Below are 18,846 nucleotides of genomic sequence, written 5' to 3'. Positions count from 1 at the left end.
CCTTTCTAGGGCTCCAAGACCAATCTTCCTCAGGATTATGTCACTCCCTTTCTCCAAAATCCAGAACTGTGCTTTGTTGGGTGCTGAGTAAACCCCAGGAAAAACTAAAGGAATAATGAAAATCAGAGCGCAGGCAGAGGGTATTAACATCAATGAGGAAGTATGAACCACCCAGGAGAAACTGGCATCAAGACCAAGTTCATGGTGAGCATCCACTCTGGGGTCGCTGGACTCCATAGGACCCACATGTTTTAATGGTAGGCATCTCCTGAGAAGAGTCCAATCAACCTACATACACAGAACACTATGTAGGTGACTTCTCTGTGTATCTCCTGCCTACAGGAGAGGGTAAGGCTCATGAGCAGCTCTGAACCTTTCCTGCACCCTCCAGGACTCTGGAGGGAGAGAGAAGGGGGAAGGAAAGGGAGAGGGAGAGGGAGAGAGGGAAAAAGAGAGAAGAGAGGTGGGGGAGGGGGGGAGACCGATATAGAGAAGAGGAAAGAGGAGGGGAGGGAAAGACTGAAGGAAGAAGGAGGGGGGGGGGGAGGGAGGGAGGGGGAGAGAGAGATTGAGAGAGAGAGAGAGACAGAGAGAGAGAGAGAGAGAGAGAGAGAGAGAGAGAGAGAGAGATCCTTCCTCGGGGGAGGGGGGGGGCGGATCCCTAGATCCAATCTTGCTCTGCCTCTTAGGGGATGTGACCAAGGCAAGTGATTCTCTTTCTCTGGGCCTCAGTTTCCCCTTTCTGTAGAGAGAGATGGACTCTAAGGCTTCAAGGTCCGCTTCCGATTACTTATGAACTGTCTCCACGCATAATTACTTGATTAATTGAGTAACTGCCTAATGCGTCTGCGCAGAGGCCTCAGACTACATGTCCCAGAATCCTATGGGTCCCGGACCTTATGTTTCTCTGAGACTTCATTTCCCAGAGTCCATCGGCAAACCAACGACATCACGTACAGGGGATTATGTCCAATCAAATTCGTCCTGGCCGGATCAGCAAATTTCCCGAAGCATTCCAGGAAACGTAGTTCAAGGCTTCTGCGCCGGCGCGGCCCCAGGTGGGGCGGAGTTTCTCCCTTCGTCCTAGTGCGTAGATCTGCGTTGGGCGGGCAGCAGGTGAGTGAGGGCGAGGGTGAGTGCGTGGGGGAGGGGTTCCTCCGTTCCTTCACTTCCTGCTGGGTAGGGGCGGGGGCGGGGACCTGACCTCAGAACCCGGATGTGGTGGCTATGGGTTCGAATCCCTCCCATTCTGCTTCCTGGCTTTATGCCCCTGGATAGATCTCCTAACTTCTCTGGGCCTTAGTTTCCTGATCTGTAAAAGAAGGCATAAACTGAGCGGTTGGACTAGAGATGGTCTTCAAGGGATAGCTTGACCCTGGCGGATCTGGACCTGGGGAATCCACTGGGGATAATGGGTGAGGCAGTCAGCTGGGCCTATGAAGAGGAAACGGACGGGCAGTGGTCTCTTAGGTGTACAGGGGACCCCAGGGGTATACTATTAACCAGGCAGTCAGCATCTGTTAAGCACCTACTGTGTACTAGGCATTGCACGAAATATTGAGGATACAAAGTTAGTTTTGAAAGGAGAGAGAGAACGGTCGGCGTCCTCCAGGAGATTCCATTCCCATAGAGGAGACAAAGATGTGTATGAGTAGGCTGGTACAAGGTGTAGACGAGCGGAAGGAAAAGGTCAGCATGTGGGGGACCTGGGAAGGGTGGCACTGCCGCTGAATCTGACAGGAAGCGGAGGGGGTGGTTCCTGGGGAGAAACACTATGGTGAGATAGTGAAGATCAGGGTGGAGGCTGGAGGGGCCAGGACGGGGCTCTGGGGTGAGAGTAGGAGGGAGAATGGACAGGGAGCGCGTCCTGCCTCGTAGTCAGATGCCACCAATGCCGTGGTTTGTTGTCTTTGGCCTCTTGGCATTGTATTTTGACAAGCTGGTCTGTTCAAAAAAAGCTAGGGACTCGATAGCAAGTTCAAATCCTAGCTCCGACTCGGCTAGCTAAATGTTTCTATTTAAGCCCCTTCTCTCTGAGCCTCGTTTTCCTTAATCTGTAAAATGGGAATAGTGATACTGGCACCACCTGCCTCACCAGGCTATGTAAGGGAAGCGTTTTACAATAATATGAATTATGATTATCTATTAGGACCATCTGGCTCATAGGGTTGTTAGAATCAAAGGAGATTTTTGTCTGCATAGAAGTGATTGCATCCGTATAGAGAGCACTTAGTAAGGAAACTACTGATAAAGATCGGCAACTGCTTTGTAATTTATAGTCTTAGAGAATTGCCTAGGATGGTTAGAGATATTAAACCCAGGGTCACACAGAGGCTGCATTTGGACCCAGGTCTTGAGGCCTGCTCTATACACTACACCACTTTGCCTCTTAGATGATGTGTATAAAGTGCTTTGTAGAGCTTCAGGTACCGTTTAAATGTCACCTGTGATTCTGAGAACTTTCCTTTGACTCAGACCCTTCTTCCTCCTAATCATCTTAGTCTTTGCCCTCTTCATCATGGTCCAGAGGAGGAAGCCCTGGATCTGGAATCCCAACTCCACTGTTTATTCTTTTCTTGGTCTCTGAATCCTTGTGTGATCTGGAACAAGTCACTGCCATTTCTGGTCCATGTTTTCCTCATCTCCAAAATAAGTGTCAGTTAAGACCACTTCTCCATTCATTTGCATCCTGTCTGATGCCAGACCAAGCTCTTTTCTCCATCGCTGCCTTTTTCTTCCTCTTTCTCCAACTGACTCTTTTTGTCTTTCTCCTTCAGGTCCTCAAAGATGAGGTTGGCCACATTTTGTGTGTGTGTGAGTGTGTGTGTGTGTGTGTGTGTACGTATGTGTGATCTGGAGGCCCTTCCCCCATATCAGAATCTCTGATTTTAAGGGACCTCAGTAGCCTCTCAGTCCAATCTTTATCTAAAAGGAAGCTTGGCTTTTCTCCTCTGGACACTCTCCAACTTATTGATGTTGTCCCTAACCTGGTGTCCAGAACTAAACTTAATAGTCTAAATTAAATATACCCATCTAGGGGTAAAAAACCATAGACTCACCCTATCTCCCCCCACCCCATCTTGGTGCTTCCACAGAACCTTTCCCTGTAACTAGGAAATACAGTTAAGCAAAATTAGATAGTGCAGCAACCACACCTCACAGATTTTGAAATATTTCGCCCCTGTAAATCTCTCAGTTCTCTAATAAAAGAACTGGGAATGTGGCCCATTAAAATACTTAATTTTATTTTTATAGCTGCTGTCTAGCTATACCTTTATTTTACTTGTACCTTTATTTTACTTGTAAAGTTGGTTTTGGAACCCAAGTATTAGACTTTATATTAATCCCTATTACATTTAGTCTTTTAAAAATCAACCCAATGTTCAATCCGTCAAGGTCTTTTTGCATCATGACCCTATCATCCAAAGCCTTAACAATCCCTCCCAGACTTGTGCCACCTGAATATTAAATAAGCCATCTATCTATGCCTTTAAGTTATTGATGAAAATGCTAAATGGCCAAAGGAAAGCTCCCTAGGACATCCCACCAGATGACCTTTCAAATTGATTCACCCTATCTCCCCCCACCCTATCTTGGTGCTTCCACAGAACCTTTCCGTGTAACTAGGAAATACAGTTAAGCAAAATTAGATAGTGCAGCAACCACACCTTCCAGATTTTGAAATATTTTGCCCCCATAAATCTCTCAGTTCTCTAATAAAAGAACTGGGAATAATGTTTCATGATCTGTCCTTCAGGATCAAGATTGGTCATTGAATCTAATTTTAGATCAGCTGTATTTGAATGGTGTTTGTTTACATTATTATAGTCATTGCTTTTTTCTACATCTGTGCATATGCATCTTGTGTTTCTCAAATGCCTCATATTCTTCATTTCAAAAAGTGCAACACTATTCTGCCACAATTTGCTTGGCCATTACCAAGGGGATGGAAAGACACATACTCTTCTCTCCAGTGTTTGGCTGCCACAAATAATACTCTTACTGGTATTCTGATATCTATAGGAACTTGATTTCTGTCCTCCTTGGTTTATATGCCTAATTATCATTTTGGTGGCTCAAAGGGTATGAACAGTTTATTTACTTTTCTCACATAATTCCAAACTGTTTATGAAAACACTAGGATGAGGTCACAGCAACAGCATCAGGGTATTAGTGTTCCTGTCTTTCCCCATCTCCTCTGGTATTCATTCATTCATTCATTTAATTCATTCGTTCAATATTGATTAAGTACCTCCTATAGTCGAGGGTCTGTGTTAGGCTCTAGGGACAAAAAGCTGAAAACCAAATGTCCCTCCCCCCCACCCCCCGGCCTATTCTGGATTGGGGCTGATGCTGCTTATCTGTGACTTTTCTTTGGTACTTTACTGAGTATAGGATGAAACTAGAGGTGTTTTCATGTCTTATTAGTGATTTGTTATATTGTCTTATGTTGATAGTTTGCACTTTTTTTTAAACATAAATATTTATTGAGAGCCTTTGGTTTTATGTCAACCATGTTTCCCAACATACCCTTCTGTCCCCCTGGCCATAAAGCTGTTCCATGTACAAAGAACTTAAAAAGACAGTTCAGCCAAACTGGCACAGCAAAAGTGTTTTTTTTTTAAAAAAAAAAACCATCACTGCTTCCTTTTCTGGTTGTTCCCTGATTATCTCTTCAATGATGTTCTAGAATTTTGCCAAGTATCAAGGTAGAGCTCATTGACTTAGTTTGCAGGCTATAGTATATCCCTCCTACCTTTTTTATTTTTAAATTGGGCCAACCTTTGCCTTTTTCCAATACTGGGGCCCCTTCCATTCTTCAGGATCTTTCAGAAAATAACAGCATCAGTGATTGGCCTGGGAAGTGCTTATGGGCCTTGTGACTTAAATTTCGCTAAGACAAATAACTAGGTGTTTTCTTACTATCTTCTTACTTATCTTCAGTTTCAACTTCCTAGTAACCATTATTCTTGTCCTTCCACCAAGCTTACCCCCAAACAATTCAGCAGTTTGATTTCTCACATATGTAGCAAGCCAAGTAGGAGACTGGAAATATTTTTCTCCCTTAAATGAGGAGGTAACTGAGTTGCATACTCAATATCATATAACACATAATGAGAAATGCTAAGCATTCAACTCATGTCTCTTGATTTCCCTAAGGAAGTTCTGGCCTTTGGAATTTGCTTCATAAGAGATAGAATCAGTGTCTTCTTAAGTAATACCCATGGTCCTTCCTTCTGATTCTAGGATGAGGTCAGATTATTTCTGGATTCCTTTCAACTTATTTCTCGGTAAAGGACTATGGAATTACACCCAGATAATGTGTAATTAATTTCATCCTGGTGAGTTTGTGAGTAACAAGGCAGAGTTGGATTCTTTAATCACTTCTTTTTTCTTCCTCATTTCTGGCTTCTCAAGTCTCTTGTCTTCCCTGCCAAAGGAGAGTGAGGGAGGAAGACGAGGAAATGGCTTCTGGGCGTCTGACAGCTGGGTCCCAGGTGAGTTAGCATTTCTTTTCCTTCCCGATATGCTTAATAATTCCTCAAAGTGTGGAAACATTTCTTTCCCTTTCCTTCCATTTATGTGCTCAACCAAGTCATATCCAAGGACTAGAAGACTTAGTGTTCTCTCCCAGAAGACTAGAGCTGATTGTATGGTGCTATCAGGTTCCTGGAGTCCATAGATTATTAGATCTAAAGTCTCAGGAATTGTGGGATCCAATCCCCTAATCTAATACATGAGTAATCTGAAGTCCAAAAGGGTGAATGTGGTACAGTGGAAAGTTTGCGGGATTTGGTGTCTTCCCGGCCCTGTCATTTATTCTCTGCATGACCCTTACATAAGCCACTTAATCTCTTGTCCTTAGTTTCTTCTTTGGCCCAGATGATTTCTAAGGCCTTCTCCATCTTTAAGTCTAGTGTAGTATCCTGTGATCTTACTCAAGCTCGTCAGCTGTAGAACTGAACTAGAACCAAAGGCCTTGGCACCTGGTCTACTCTTCTTTCCATTAGGGAGAGAACCTAGTTTGGTCCATCATGATTCTCTTTAAGCACAGAAGTCTGGATCAAGGTGTTTTTCTTTTAATTAACCTTCCACTGATACAGTTCTGAATCCATATATTCTTTTTCTTATAAACGAACTCTACAGATACGCTCTTGAAGCAAACGAATATAGTAGTATAGTATTTGATAAGCCCAAAGATTTCAGCTACTGGGCAGGGACTCAGTATTTGACAGAAACTAGAAAGAAGTCTGGCAGAACAGACCAATATTTCACACCTTTCACCAAGATAAACTCTAAATGGATACTTGACTTATTCATAAAGGGTAATAGCGTAAACAAATTAGAGAAGGAAGAAATTATATTTCAGATTTTTGGCTGTGACCAAACAAAAGATAGAATGGATCACAGAAGATAAAATAGATATTTTAATTTTATAAAGGTTTATATTTTTTTGCACAAAATAAACCAATGCAGCTAAAATTAAATGGAAATCAAGAAAACAAGGGGAAAAAACTTTATAACAAATTTCTTTGATAAAGGCTTGATACTTAATGAATTGATTCAAATATGTAGGGACAAGAACTATTCCCTAGTAGATAAATGGTTAAAGGATATGCATGGGCAATTCTCAAAAGAAAAAAAAAATGTTCCAAAGCACTACTAATAAGAGAACTGTAAAGTGAAACAACTGTGAGGTTCCACTTTACACCCATCAGATTTGCAAAGGCAGTTGTTAGAGGGGCTGTACTATTAATGGAACTGCTAAATAGTCTAGCCATTCTGGAAAGCAATCTGGAACTATTCCTCAAAAAACACTGAATTTAAAAGACTCACTGAACTGGATCTTTGGCCCCGTGATACCACGATATCCCCAAAAGCGAACAAATAAAGAGATATATATGCAAAAATATAAAGTTGATAACAAGAGAGCAGCTTATACAAAGACTACAACATTGTAAAATAAATGTGAAAGACTTATGTATGCTTTTCCATGCAATAACTAATCATAACTCCAGAATGAAGATGCATCAGATTTCTTACATCTTGGAAAAGTTGTGAGGGACTAGAGATGCAGAATGAGTATATATCCTTAGACATGGCTGGTGTGTGGATGTGTCTTGCTTGACTAGTTCCCTGGACTCAGATAGGTGGACTTTATCTTATCTTTCCTGGAACCAGGCCTTCATGTCACCTGCCATCTTTTTCTAAACCATGCCACTTTGCATGTGTCATGTGATGTATAAAAAGTTTGAGAGACATAATTTCTGGGTAATTAATCATTTTATTAATTATGGTTAGTAAATAATAAAAGGATGGTCATTTAGCTGTCTCATATAAACCAAAGATGGATTATTGACGCTTATATGCCCTTGGAAGAGTGGGTGTTCCTGACAGACAGCAATCAACTCTGATTGGTTAACAATTAATGAGAAGAACAAATATTAAAATGAGAGGCAGACTCATTCTAAGGAAGGGCTGGGGGCCCAGGTTTGATTATATTACTCTTACTCTTAGACCGACAGCCCCAGGCAATCTAGACAAAGAATCTGCCCACCCTCCTCCCCTCCAAGCCTGAGTAGAACATAATGGTCCTCCCTGCTTGGGTGGGGTTTGAACAAGACTGAGGAGAATGAAGAAACAGGAAGAGGAAAAATCCTGGATCTCCCCAAAAGTAATTGTTATTAATATAAGACAGAAATAATAATTTTTCTTAGTCCCCTACTCCTTTCTCAAAGTTCCACTTTATGTGTTGCTTTCCTTCATTAGAATGTAAGCTCTTTGAGATCAGGTCCTATCTGGTTTGCTTGCCTTTGCCTATCCCTACTATGCTTAGCAACTCATTTGTTACTAGAGGGCAAAGGGGGGGAGATGCAGTGGAAGGTATGCCCAAGTCCACAACCTCGAACCACTCAACTGAGAGCCTGAGAGCATCAGGTCCAAAAAGTACTTCCAAGCCCTCCTAGGTATGTAGAGAGTGACCCCCAACTGCAGGGTGTTGACCCGAAAGTTTGGTTAAAAGAGGCAAACAGGCTAGGTGGCATATAAATTCATATTGTTTATTCCCTTAAAGCTAGCAGAAGCTAGCAAACATATACGTACATGGAGCCAGAATGTGAAATCTGACTGCCTGAACAAAAGAATGAGAATGCTTAAATATATTTTAGAATAATCCCAGCTCAGCATGTCTGTGTCACTCAAATTTATGATCTCCATATATGTTTAACCATAGTATGAGAAAGGAATTTTCTTAACTGAATAGCTTGCAAACACAACAAGATAAGAGAGTTGACAAAGTGTCAATAGAAAATGCAACCCAAGATATCTGTGTTTCCTTTACTATTAACATGACATAGTGTAGTATATGTCCATAAAATACTAAGATAAGTCCCATTATTCAAGGTAGAGTCTAGTTAAGGTGCCTTGTCCTTGGTAGTCATTAACAGAAGAATGCTCTGGTCAGTTTCATCTGGCCTTGTTGATACAGAAAGAGACATTCTCTGAGTTTATTCAGTGAACAAAGAAGGGAATATCTTTTAGGCCAAGGTGCTTCTTCTAGTTCAGGCTCTGGCCCTTAATGAGGTTCAAATTATCTTAAATGATGATCAGGGGCGAAAAAGGGATAGAGAGAGGAGGCTTAGGTACAGTCTGATCTTGACAGGAGGAGGGCTTGAGAGTCAGGCAAGTCTGTACTAGACCACCAAAATGAAGAGGTTTGGAGGTGCTGGGACCCTGAGAATACCAAGGCAGGGTTGCCAGAAACAAACTCACCCACTCGAGCCCTCTCTTAGTCAAGTGGCAAAAAGTTTATTGTAACTCTTTAGCAAAAGTGGGCAATGGTCCTTAGGGAACCTGAAAGCTAGTGAGGATGGTGGTGGGGCTTATATGGAAAAGGGGCATGGGGAAGAAATGCCAGGGATACTAATTAGGTAATGCAAGGGGTCCCTGTGTCTTTGGGAGCTATGGATGATAAAATGCAGGGGGTTTTGCAAAAATAACTTTGTTGATGGGGATCTGGTGCCAAGAGAGTCCTTGGGCCAGCCAGGGACAAAAATCCTTGGGCCAGGCACCCCTGATGAGAGAATGTGTTCTGCAACAAGAGAAAATGTTCTCCCATGACAGAGGCCTACTGAGAAATTGGGAGGCTTCCAGAGGCATGATCATAGAGCTGGGGCATGAGCACCCCATCAGTAGTGATAATGATATCCCCAAAAAGGGATAAAAGCAAAAGACATCAGTGAAACAGTCAAAAAGCACAAAAGTGAGCAGAAAGGAATTCAGAAAGAGTTGCAGACAAGCAGGGCAGGGTTGGAACAGCTGAGTCAGATTTGACACCTCCTTTAAAAAAACAAGGTATATGTGATAGAGATTCATGGCCTCACATATAGTCTGCTTTCTCTGCTCTTTGAATAAGGAAGTGTTCATGTTTGTTGATGTTTGTCAAATTCATAATGATAAAAAAAAGAAAATTGAAAAAAGTAATCAACATGCATTTATTAAGTTCCTACAAGTCATAGTATACAATCATGCTGGAATATTACCGTACTGTAAGAAACGATGAGCTTGATGATGTTAGAAAAACATGGATAGACTTGCAAGAAGTAATGAAGAGTAAAATGAGCAGAACCAAGAAAACTCTGTATACAGTAATAGCAATATTGTTTTAAGAATAACTTTGAGCAACTAAGTCATTTTGATTATTATAAATACCCAAATTAACTACAAAGGACCTATGAAAGAAGATACTATCTGCATCCTGAGAAAGAACTGATAAACGGAAATATGTATATAATGATTTTATATGTATAATGTGTGTGTATATATGATAATATAATAATATATACATATGTGTGTATATACATGTATATATATATATATAAATTTGGGTCTAATGGTAGCCATTTCTAGGTGGGGCAGGGCAAGAGGGAAGGGGAAAAAAAGTTACATGATAACTTTATTATGTATTTAAAAGGAAGAGCAAGTTGTACACACAATAGATTTGCAGTTTAATGTGCAGTTATCCTTTTAAAAAATTTCTATGTTATGGAAATGCTTGTTTTATTTCCTAAATTAAAAATAAATAATTTTTACTACTATTTGCCAGTCAGTGTGGTAGGTGCTGGGAATACAATAGCTAAAACATGTGATGATTAAGAGTAAGGTGCTTGATTCCCCAGGAGCTTGATGTAGGTGAGAATTGGAAAGGTTGACCTCGGGCAGTAAAATGAAATTATTAATGTGATATAGAATAAAATGAGATACAGATTAAGGTGCTCAGGAAATAGGTAAGTTAATGCTGTGATATGTGCCTTCTTAGCCCTCATGCTCCATTGGAGAAGAGCTCCGATGAGCAAGAATGTCTTTTGATGTTTCAGAAAGCACTGACCTTCCAAGACGTGGCTGTGGAGTTCACCCCGGAGGAATGGGGTCTGCTGGAGCCAGCTCAGAAGGACATGCACAGGGATGTGATGCTGGAGAACTATGAGAACTTTGTCTCCCTTGGTAAGGATGACTTTGTCATATGAATCATCATCTGGGCATTGGGTTATCTTTGTATTCTCCCACTGTCAGGGCTTTGGGCTATATGCTCTTGAATACATAGAATGTGCAAAGATTCCTAAATCCTTTGGTGTAGACTCTACAGGCTCTTCAATCAATTTAGAGAAACACACAGTGTTGTTGCTGCCTCTTTCCATATGGAAAAAAAGGTCTTTGGTTTTTGAACAATTTGAAAGGAGCAGCTTTATTGTGATGTCACCAGGACTACTCCTTCCTGGCTGGCTGTCCTTCCAGGTCAGAGATTCTCCACTAAAGCCTTAAAGACATGAATAGTTTCAATCTACTTCTCAGGAAATATGTTAAAAATGATCTCATTTGAACCCACATCAAACCCTATCATCCATTCCCCATATTTCCTAAAAACACAATATAGAACATTTTTCAGAGGTTCTTCCTAGTATAATCTTTAGTTTGTAAAGAAAAAGAGGCTAAGGTTGAATTCTGAGATATCTCTCTGATCTCAACACTTTTCCATTCATTTCCCCATGAGCAGGCCTTCCAGTTCCCAAACCAGCTCTAATCTTCCATTTGGAGAGAAGAGAAACACCATGGCTACCAGCAGGAGAAGTCCTAAGAAGTACCTACCCAGGTGAGTGAACTAATAAACCTACAGACCACAGGCATTGCAAGCAGCAGCTGAGCTGGGTAGTGAGTTTTTGGGGACCTCTCCTTAAGGCCCCCAGAACTGTGGCCAGCCAGCCTGACATTCCTCCTCTAAACTCATCATCTACTCTCTTCTCCCATATTTCCATTTAGTCTGAGAGAAAGAGGTGTTCCTCCTTAGTGCTGCCAACCCTTCCTGCTTTACTCTGGATCCCATGTTTTTTGTGTTCCCTCCTGTCATTCTTCTCTTCTGATAACCTTAATCTCTCTTGCTTTCAGATATAACTAAGCCTGACCTATATTTAAAAGAAGAAAGCTTTTGCTTGTCCTCGTTTCCTGTTATCAGTATTCTAATTCATCTCTCTCCTTTCATTGCCAAAACCCACATACATTTGCCCTATACCCTCTACCCCCATTTCCTCTTATCTCTTTTCTTCCTTGAAGTACTGTAGAGCAGATTGCCTTCTATTCCCACTGCTTTATGGAAAATTAACTTGGGATGCCATTAAATTCCATGACACTAGCAGTAGCTTATGGATATAGCTTACAAAGTGCTTTCCAAGCCTGCATGGTAGGTAGTGAAAATATTCATTTTCCCATTTGATAGATGAAGAGCATGAGCGAAGCTCAGTGAACTTTTGACTTGCCTGTAGTCACCCGCCTAGTAGGGCTTTCAGTGCAGGTTTTCATTCTCTGAGCCCAGCACTTTGTCCCCTTTCTCTCCACTACACATAGGACACCCCTTCTTCTATCTGCTTTCTTCTTCTTCCAACTCTTTGCAGTGTTTACAGTTTTCACTAGCTATTTATGACACTTTGGGACACATTGTACAGGAGAGTCTCACTTGGATATGAGTCATACTAGATGACCTTACAAGTCTGAGACTTTTTGATAGCTGTTTTTAACTCCATGGTGGTCAGGCCACTCCTAATGTATTGTGTGCAGTTCTTTCTGCTATTGTTTTGGAAAGAGATAAACAAGCCTGGCCACTGGACTAAGTGGCATGAGAAGTAAAGCCTCAGTCTTACCAAGATTGGTGGAAGAAATAGGTTGTGTTTTTGTCCTTCATTCTCAAAGAAGACCATGACATCAGGGAAATGATGACATGACTTGCAGTTGACTTTGATTTGAGCGAGGGAGGGCTGTGCAAGGTCACCAGCCTCACTTTCTCCTCCAGAGCCATCTGGGTCCAGTGGCCTGAACAGATAAAAAGAAGACTTTGGAGGGGCCATGTGAAGGGCAGAGAAAGAGGGATTCCCTTGTTCTTCTTGGCTCCAGAGGGCAGAACTAGCAGCAATGGGTGGACATCGCAAACAGGAAAGTTTACTCCAAATGTAGAGAAAAATATTGTATTAATTGGCACTTTCTGTTGGTGGAATGGAACCCCTGAGGTGGTGCTTTCCCCTAAAGAGCAGGCAAAACTTAAGTCAGGCTCAGTAGTCCTTTCATTCAGGTTCCAAGTTTAAAATGCATGAAGTTCTTGGAAACTGGGAAATCCATTTAAAACCAGATTCACAAATTAAAGGACCTACTTCAAAGTTTAAAAGGATATAAAAAGTACTGTCATCATTGTCCAAGTTTCCAGGTCAGAAAGTTTGAGAGAGCTTCTGAAAGGCAGTGGCCTCAGCAACCAATCAGCTCAGAGATACCTTCCCCTACCGCCACCCTCTGCTCAAACTAAGTCTCTTATACCTTTTGGGGTGGGGGTGGGGGACAAACAAAAGCCATACCATGGTAAAGGGGCAGCCAAGCTTTCAGTCCCTGAATAGGTAGTTCATCTGATAACAGGTGATTTAAATTCATCAAGGACACCCTGGTGTGCTTGTATCCATGCAGGCATCCAGGGGGGATGGTCCCACTATCAGGAGAAAGGTACCTAGATACCAAAGAAAGAGAGGCCCATGCCAGCTTGGTAGTAAATGGGTTTTACTGAGAGAACTTACTTACAAGGCAGATGCTTGGTGGCAGCAAGACAGCGGTAGATATCTGTGCCACACTTTGACCCGGCCAGATATAGTATAGAAACAGAACAAAGTGGTCACATGCAAGTTTTCCCATAGGATAGAGCCGTTTTTGTTGTTTACATTAACCATGATGCCCAAGGTCACATTCCCACAGTCTTGCTCCCACTGTACAGTACTCTGTAACTATCTTCTTCATTATTTCAGGTATTAACTCCCTATTATCCATTTTTGTTCTCTCATTTCCAGAAGCCAAATAAGAATTGAGCCTATCTCCTATCAGCTACCATCCTCTCGTCTACCCTAAGCATCACCTTTGTCCCTTCCTTTATCCTTTTTCTTTAAGTATGCTCCAACAAAGCCAAACCATTTTTGTTCACCCTTAGCTTTAGCATTCTTGACACAATTTTTACAGAACCAGTCCGTGCTCTTATATCCATCATCTACTGGCTGCACTCACTTACATCTTCTACACATCTCTTTTGACACTCCCAATTGGCTGGTGAGGTCCATGTATATTTTCATCCATCTATTCCATTAACTCCCCTTTTTCCTTCTCTTTGGAATTTTTTTCCCTAACTGCTTTCTTTTCAGCTCAGAGCTTAAGCAGATGTTTGGATAATTGAAGTTTCTCATCCTTACTATATCATACTTTCAGTGCCAGACCTGTGATCTGTTTCCCAAACACGTAATCTTTTGCCTTTTTCTGTTTTGGAGGTGTAATATTAAACAGCTGTATCTTTGTTTTAACAAATTTCAAAGTTTCTAGGTCATAAAAGGAAGTTTTTGTTTTTATTGACCATGGGTTTTAAAAGTCCTAGCTTCCTTTTGCCCCCTCTACTCTTCTCTTTTACTTTCTATGCTTACTAAGGGATCTCTTACCTTGTATTTTCTTTGGCTCTGTGTTATCATTCCTTGGCAGACAAGAAGCTTCTTCCCCCTCAGGTCATATATACAGCTCTCTTCTACTCAGAAAGAGCCTCAGGTTTTGTTTGTTTGTTTTCTTAAGCTCCAGTTGTACTGTTGTCCTTTCCTTCTACCACTATGTGACACATTTCTCTACTCAACAGCTTCTTAACAAAGGTCAGGTCTCTTTCCTACCATCTGAGATACCTTTCCTGCCCAGATGTCCCACTTCTGCTTTTTTCTTTCTTTCTCTCTTCCGGGAACATTTCATTTTCCTTGATTACCTATAGTATGGAGAGCTGCTTCTCATGCCCCTTTACTGTCTCTTCTAGAAGGGAGACCAGCTTACACTTGGAACATAAATTGTTCCTTGGCAATGGCAAAACAAACAAACAAACATGGTGCACTCAATGCAAATCACTACAAATGATCCCCATTCTCTCTACCCATTGAGTTTCTCTGCTCTTTCTGAAATATTTGTGGGTCTTACCTCCCCTTCAGCCCCCTAAAGACCTTTCAGTCTTTATCACCTCTTAACAACTTGATCTTCTCATCCTACTTCCTTTCTTACCCCCTCCCCCCCATATGAATCAACTTTTTTTCATCCCAAGTGAACACAAACTGTGTCTTTACTAACAGGATCCTAGACTTTGCTCAGGTTCGGCTTAGGATTTTGAAGTCTATAGTTCCCAAAATAAACTCATTTCCCTTTATGAAAATTCAGACATGCATTAGGTCTTAGCAATTAGCTGCTTTGTTACTATCTCTTTTTTTAGCTTGGGCTTCAGTTTCTTGTTAAAAAATATTTGCTCTATCCTGTGTAATTATAATGACCAAGCTCAACCCAGAAGAGAGGAGAAAATTGGATTTCTTCCTTTTCTTGTATTGGTGGCAGGTTTGTGGTGTGAAATTTTGCACACACTGTCAGATTCTGTTTGTGTGTTGGTTTTTCTGAATTTTTTTTTTTTGCCTTTTTATTCTTTGCTGCAAGGGATGGCTTATTGGGTTGTGGAGAGGGTGTGATATATTTGGAAATAAAGATATTAAAAAGCTAAAAATGAATAAATTAATAATAATATTAATAAAATAAATAATATAAATAAAAATATATAAAAATAAATTATATCATTAAAAATATAAATATTTTAAAAAAGAAATATTTCATTTTATTTGCAAAGCACTTAACATAGTGCCTGCCATATAGTAGGCTCCATAGAAATGTTAGCTATTGTTATTATTACTGTTGTTATTGTTAACTGTACCAGATTGATCATTATTTCCATTGATAAAAGAGGCAGTGTCTAGAATTAGTCTATATTTCAACATGAAAATCAATAGATATTTTTTGTTATTATCTTTAAAAATTATTGCAATGAGCCTTAGTTCATCTGAGACTTTATTGTTCCTGACACAGTTCTTACAGGGCCATGGTATCCTTTTGATTCATTTTTGATTACTCACCCTTGGAGAGCAATAGATATTGATACCACTTCTTCTGATGGTTTCAGATTTCCTTATACAGAACACACATTGGGGAACCACAGATTCAGCTCCAAGGCAGCATATTTCTATGGAAGACTCATCCAAGGAAAGACTCAAAAAGGAAGGTCCCTGGGATTCAAAATTGGAAGAAGCTTGGGATTGTGATGTTAGGTTAGACAGGCAGAACAACAACCAAGAGAGACCATCCAGACAATTAAGAGTCATTCACAGGAATACTTTTAATGGGTTAAATACTAATGAATATAACACATATGAAAAAAAGGTCAATCTAGGATCAAACCTCATTCCACAACAGAAAGTTACTGTAGGAAAATGTCTACATAAATATGATACACTTGGAAACAGTGTCAGACCGTGTTCAGACTTAATTAAGCAAAATAGAATTTCCATGGGGAAGAAACTTCCTAGGTATAATAATTTCAGGAAACCTTTTATTTACCATTCAAACCTTATTCATTACCATAGACTACATACACGAGGAAAAGACCCTAGGCATAATCAGAGTAGCAAAAATTTCAGCATCAACTCATCATGCCCTACAGTACATCAAAAAATAAATACAGAAGAAACCCCTTACAAATGTAATGAATGTGGGAAAGCCTTCAAGCAGAAGAAATACCTAAAAACACACAAGATAATTCATATTGGAGAGAAATCCTTTGGATGTAAAGAATGTGGGAGAGCCTTTAGCAATAATCACAGCCTCTCTCAACATCAAATAATTCATACTGGAAAGAAACCATTTGAATGTAATGAATGTGGCAAAGCTTTCAGTAGCAAACGATACCTAATTGAACATCAAACAGCTCATACAGGAGAGAAACCTTACAAATGTAATGAGTGCGAAAAAGCCTTCAGCTGGCATGCAAGCCTCTATGTACATAAGAGGGTTCATACTGGAGAGAAGCCCTTTGAATGTAAGGAATGTGGAAAAGCCTTCAGCAAGAAGGTATATCTTATTAGACATAAGGTAATTCATACTGGAGAGAAGCCCTTTGAATGTAATGAATGTGGGAAAGCTTTTAGGCACTACTCTTCCCTTATGCAACATCAGAAAATTCATACAGGGGAAAAACCCCATAAATGTAACGAATGTGAGAGAGCCTTCAGACAAAAAGCACACCTTGAAATTCATAAGAGAATTCATAATGGAGAAAAGCCCTTTAAATGTAATGAATGTGGGAAAGCCTTCAGGAACAAGGTATACCTTAATACACATCAAGTAATTCATACTGGAGAGAAACCCTACAAATGTAATGAGTGTGGGCGAGCCTTCAGGCGGAAGGCACACCTGGAAACACATAAGATAATTCATACAGGAGAGAAGCCCTTTGGATGCAATGAATGTGGGAAAGCTTTCAGCAGTAATCACCACCTAAATCAACATCAAACAATTCATACTGGAGAGAAACCTTATAAATGTAATGAATGTGGGAAAGCCTTTAGCAGTAATCACTACCTAACTCAACATCAAACAATTCATACTGGAGAGAAACCTTATAAATGTAATGAATGTGCAAAAGCCTTCAGCACAATTGCCCGCCTTCAAACACATAAACTAGTTCACCCTGGAGAGAAACATTTTGAATGCAATGAATGTGGGAAAGGCTTCAGGTACAGATCAGGCCTTATACGACATCAAAGGACTCATACAGAAGAGAAACCCTATAAATGTAATGAATGTGGGAAAGTTTTCAAGAGGAGCTCATCTCTTATGCAACATGAGATAATTCACACTGGAGAGAAGCCCTATAAATGTGATGGGTGTGGGAAAGCCTTTAGCCGGAAGGGAAACCTTGAAATACATAGGAGAATCCATACTGGGGAGAAACCTTACATATGTAGTGAATGTGGGAGAGCCTTTAGGCATAAAGGAAGCTTTAATGCACATAAGAAAATGTATACTGGAAAGAAACACTTTCAGTGTAATGAAAGTGGAACAGCCTAGACAAAGATCAAATTGCTGTACATAACAGAATTCACAGACCATAAATGCCCATTAAATATATGGAACTTGAGGAAAATTTGCATTGCAAAGCAATCATGGAATTCATATTAAAGAGAAACCCAATAAATGTGGCTTGGCCTTTAGCTAGAAGGGAAATTTTACTGAAAACTAATGCCTGAGAGAAGTATTTTTAGTGTCATGAATGTGAGAAAGCTTCCAAATGATGTAGAAACCTTAAGGAATATTAGAATTCATGCTGAAAAAAAACTTTATAAATGTAAGAAATTTGGAATGCCTTTAGGGAAAAAGCAAAGCTTCATATTGAAGGGAGACACTTTCAATGCAGCGAACGTGCAAGCCTTCAAATAAAATAGAAACATTACATACCGTAAGAAAGTGCGTTCTAGAGAGAAGCTCTTCTTGAATGTAATGAATGTGAGAATACTTTCAGGCTTAGGCAAATCTTTATTACACATTAGAAAATTCTTACTATAGAAAATGTGTTTATTTTATTTTGATTGTTAGTATTTAGTGTGTTTGGGAAAGCCTTCTAGAGGGAGCCGCTTATATTATCCCCTTAAATGTCATTAATATACTTTGGAGCTCATCAAAGACTACTTACTGCAGATTTTTTGCGCAGTTGTGGTTTTTGGATAAAAGCTTCAATAAATTTCACCAAATTTCAGGATTGTAAGTATTCTTAGGAGCTCATATAATCCAACCTATGCTTGGAAAAGAATCCCTTCTACAATATTGCCAAATGGTAACCCGGCCTTTGAAAGTCTCCAATTAGGGTGATATCCCTTATCTTTGTCTGCCATGGAGACCTTAGAGTATCTGTTGTGCAGTTCCAACACTAGAGACACTAGTGGTCCTGGAGAGTGCTTGAGGGCCATTTGAGCTTGTGGCAAGATCTGGAAGAATCCTTAGTGGTCATCTGGTTCAACCTGATTCACCTTAGTTTTCTTTTATCTGATCCTCTACACATAACTTTAAATTTTATAAAACAGTGCATTATTTCAACCCAACAAATGTTAAGCATCTATATGCATTTTGCTATTTATCACTGGAAAGAAAAAGAAAAAAATAAAACATTTATCTCCATCTCCTTCCCCAAATCTTCCTCTCTTATGAACTTTCCTATTACTGTGAGGACACCACCACCCTCCTAGTTATTCAATCACAACCTCATTGTCATGCTTAATCCTTCCTTGTTATTCACTCCATATATCCAGTCTCTTGCCCAACCTTTCTGCCTTCTCACAATATCTCACACTATAGCCACCATCACCATATTTGAGGCCCATACCAACTCTCAGTTTATTGCAGTAACCTAATTAATCTCTGTCTCAAGACTTCCCCACT

General features: G+C 40.3%; 1 protein-coding gene across 1 annotated transcript; it reads left to right on the top strand.

The window, feature by feature from the left end:
- The first annotated feature begins 1,085 nt into the window (after positions 1 to 1,085).
- Positions 1,086 to 18,558, top strand: LOC118840789 (zinc finger protein 883-like). Its single transcript, XM_036748140.1, has 5 exons — positions 1,086 to 1,116; positions 5,419 to 5,498; positions 10,377 to 10,503; positions 11,054 to 11,149; positions 15,539 to 18,558. The coding sequence occupies exons 2-5, from the start codon at positions 5,466 to 5,468 to the stop codon at positions 17,479 to 17,481; spliced, it is 2,199 nt and encodes a 732-aa protein (XP_036604035.1). The 5' UTR covers positions 1,086 to 1,116; positions 5,419 to 5,465; the 3' UTR covers positions 17,482 to 18,558.
- Positions 18,559 to 18,846: the final 288 nt, after the last annotated feature.

The sequence above is a fragment of the Trichosurus vulpecula genome, chromosome 3 (genome assembly GCF_011100635.1).
Source record: "Trichosurus vulpecula isolate mTriVul1 chromosome 3, mTriVul1.pri, whole genome shotgun sequence".
In the NCBI taxonomy this organism is placed as follows: domain Eukaryota; kingdom Metazoa; phylum Chordata; class Mammalia; order Diprotodontia; family Phalangeridae; genus Trichosurus; species Trichosurus vulpecula.
Note: the sequence above shows the minus strand (reverse complement) of the source record. Positions and strands in the feature narration are given on the sequence as shown.

Bases quoted from the DNA above. Each gene is read 5' to 3' on its own strand.
- LOC118840789 (XM_036748140.1), top strand. From the start codon at position 5,466: ATGGCTTCTGGGCGTCTGACAGCTGGGTCCCAG. The intron at 5,499-10,376 runs GTGAGTTAGCAT...TTGATGTTTCAG, and splicing joins GTCTGACAGCTGGGTCCCAG to AAAGCACTGACCTTCCAAGA. The intron at 11,150-15,538 runs GTGAGTGAACTA...TGATGGTTTCAG, and splicing joins CCTAAGAAGTACCTACCCAG to ATTTCCTTATACAGAACACA.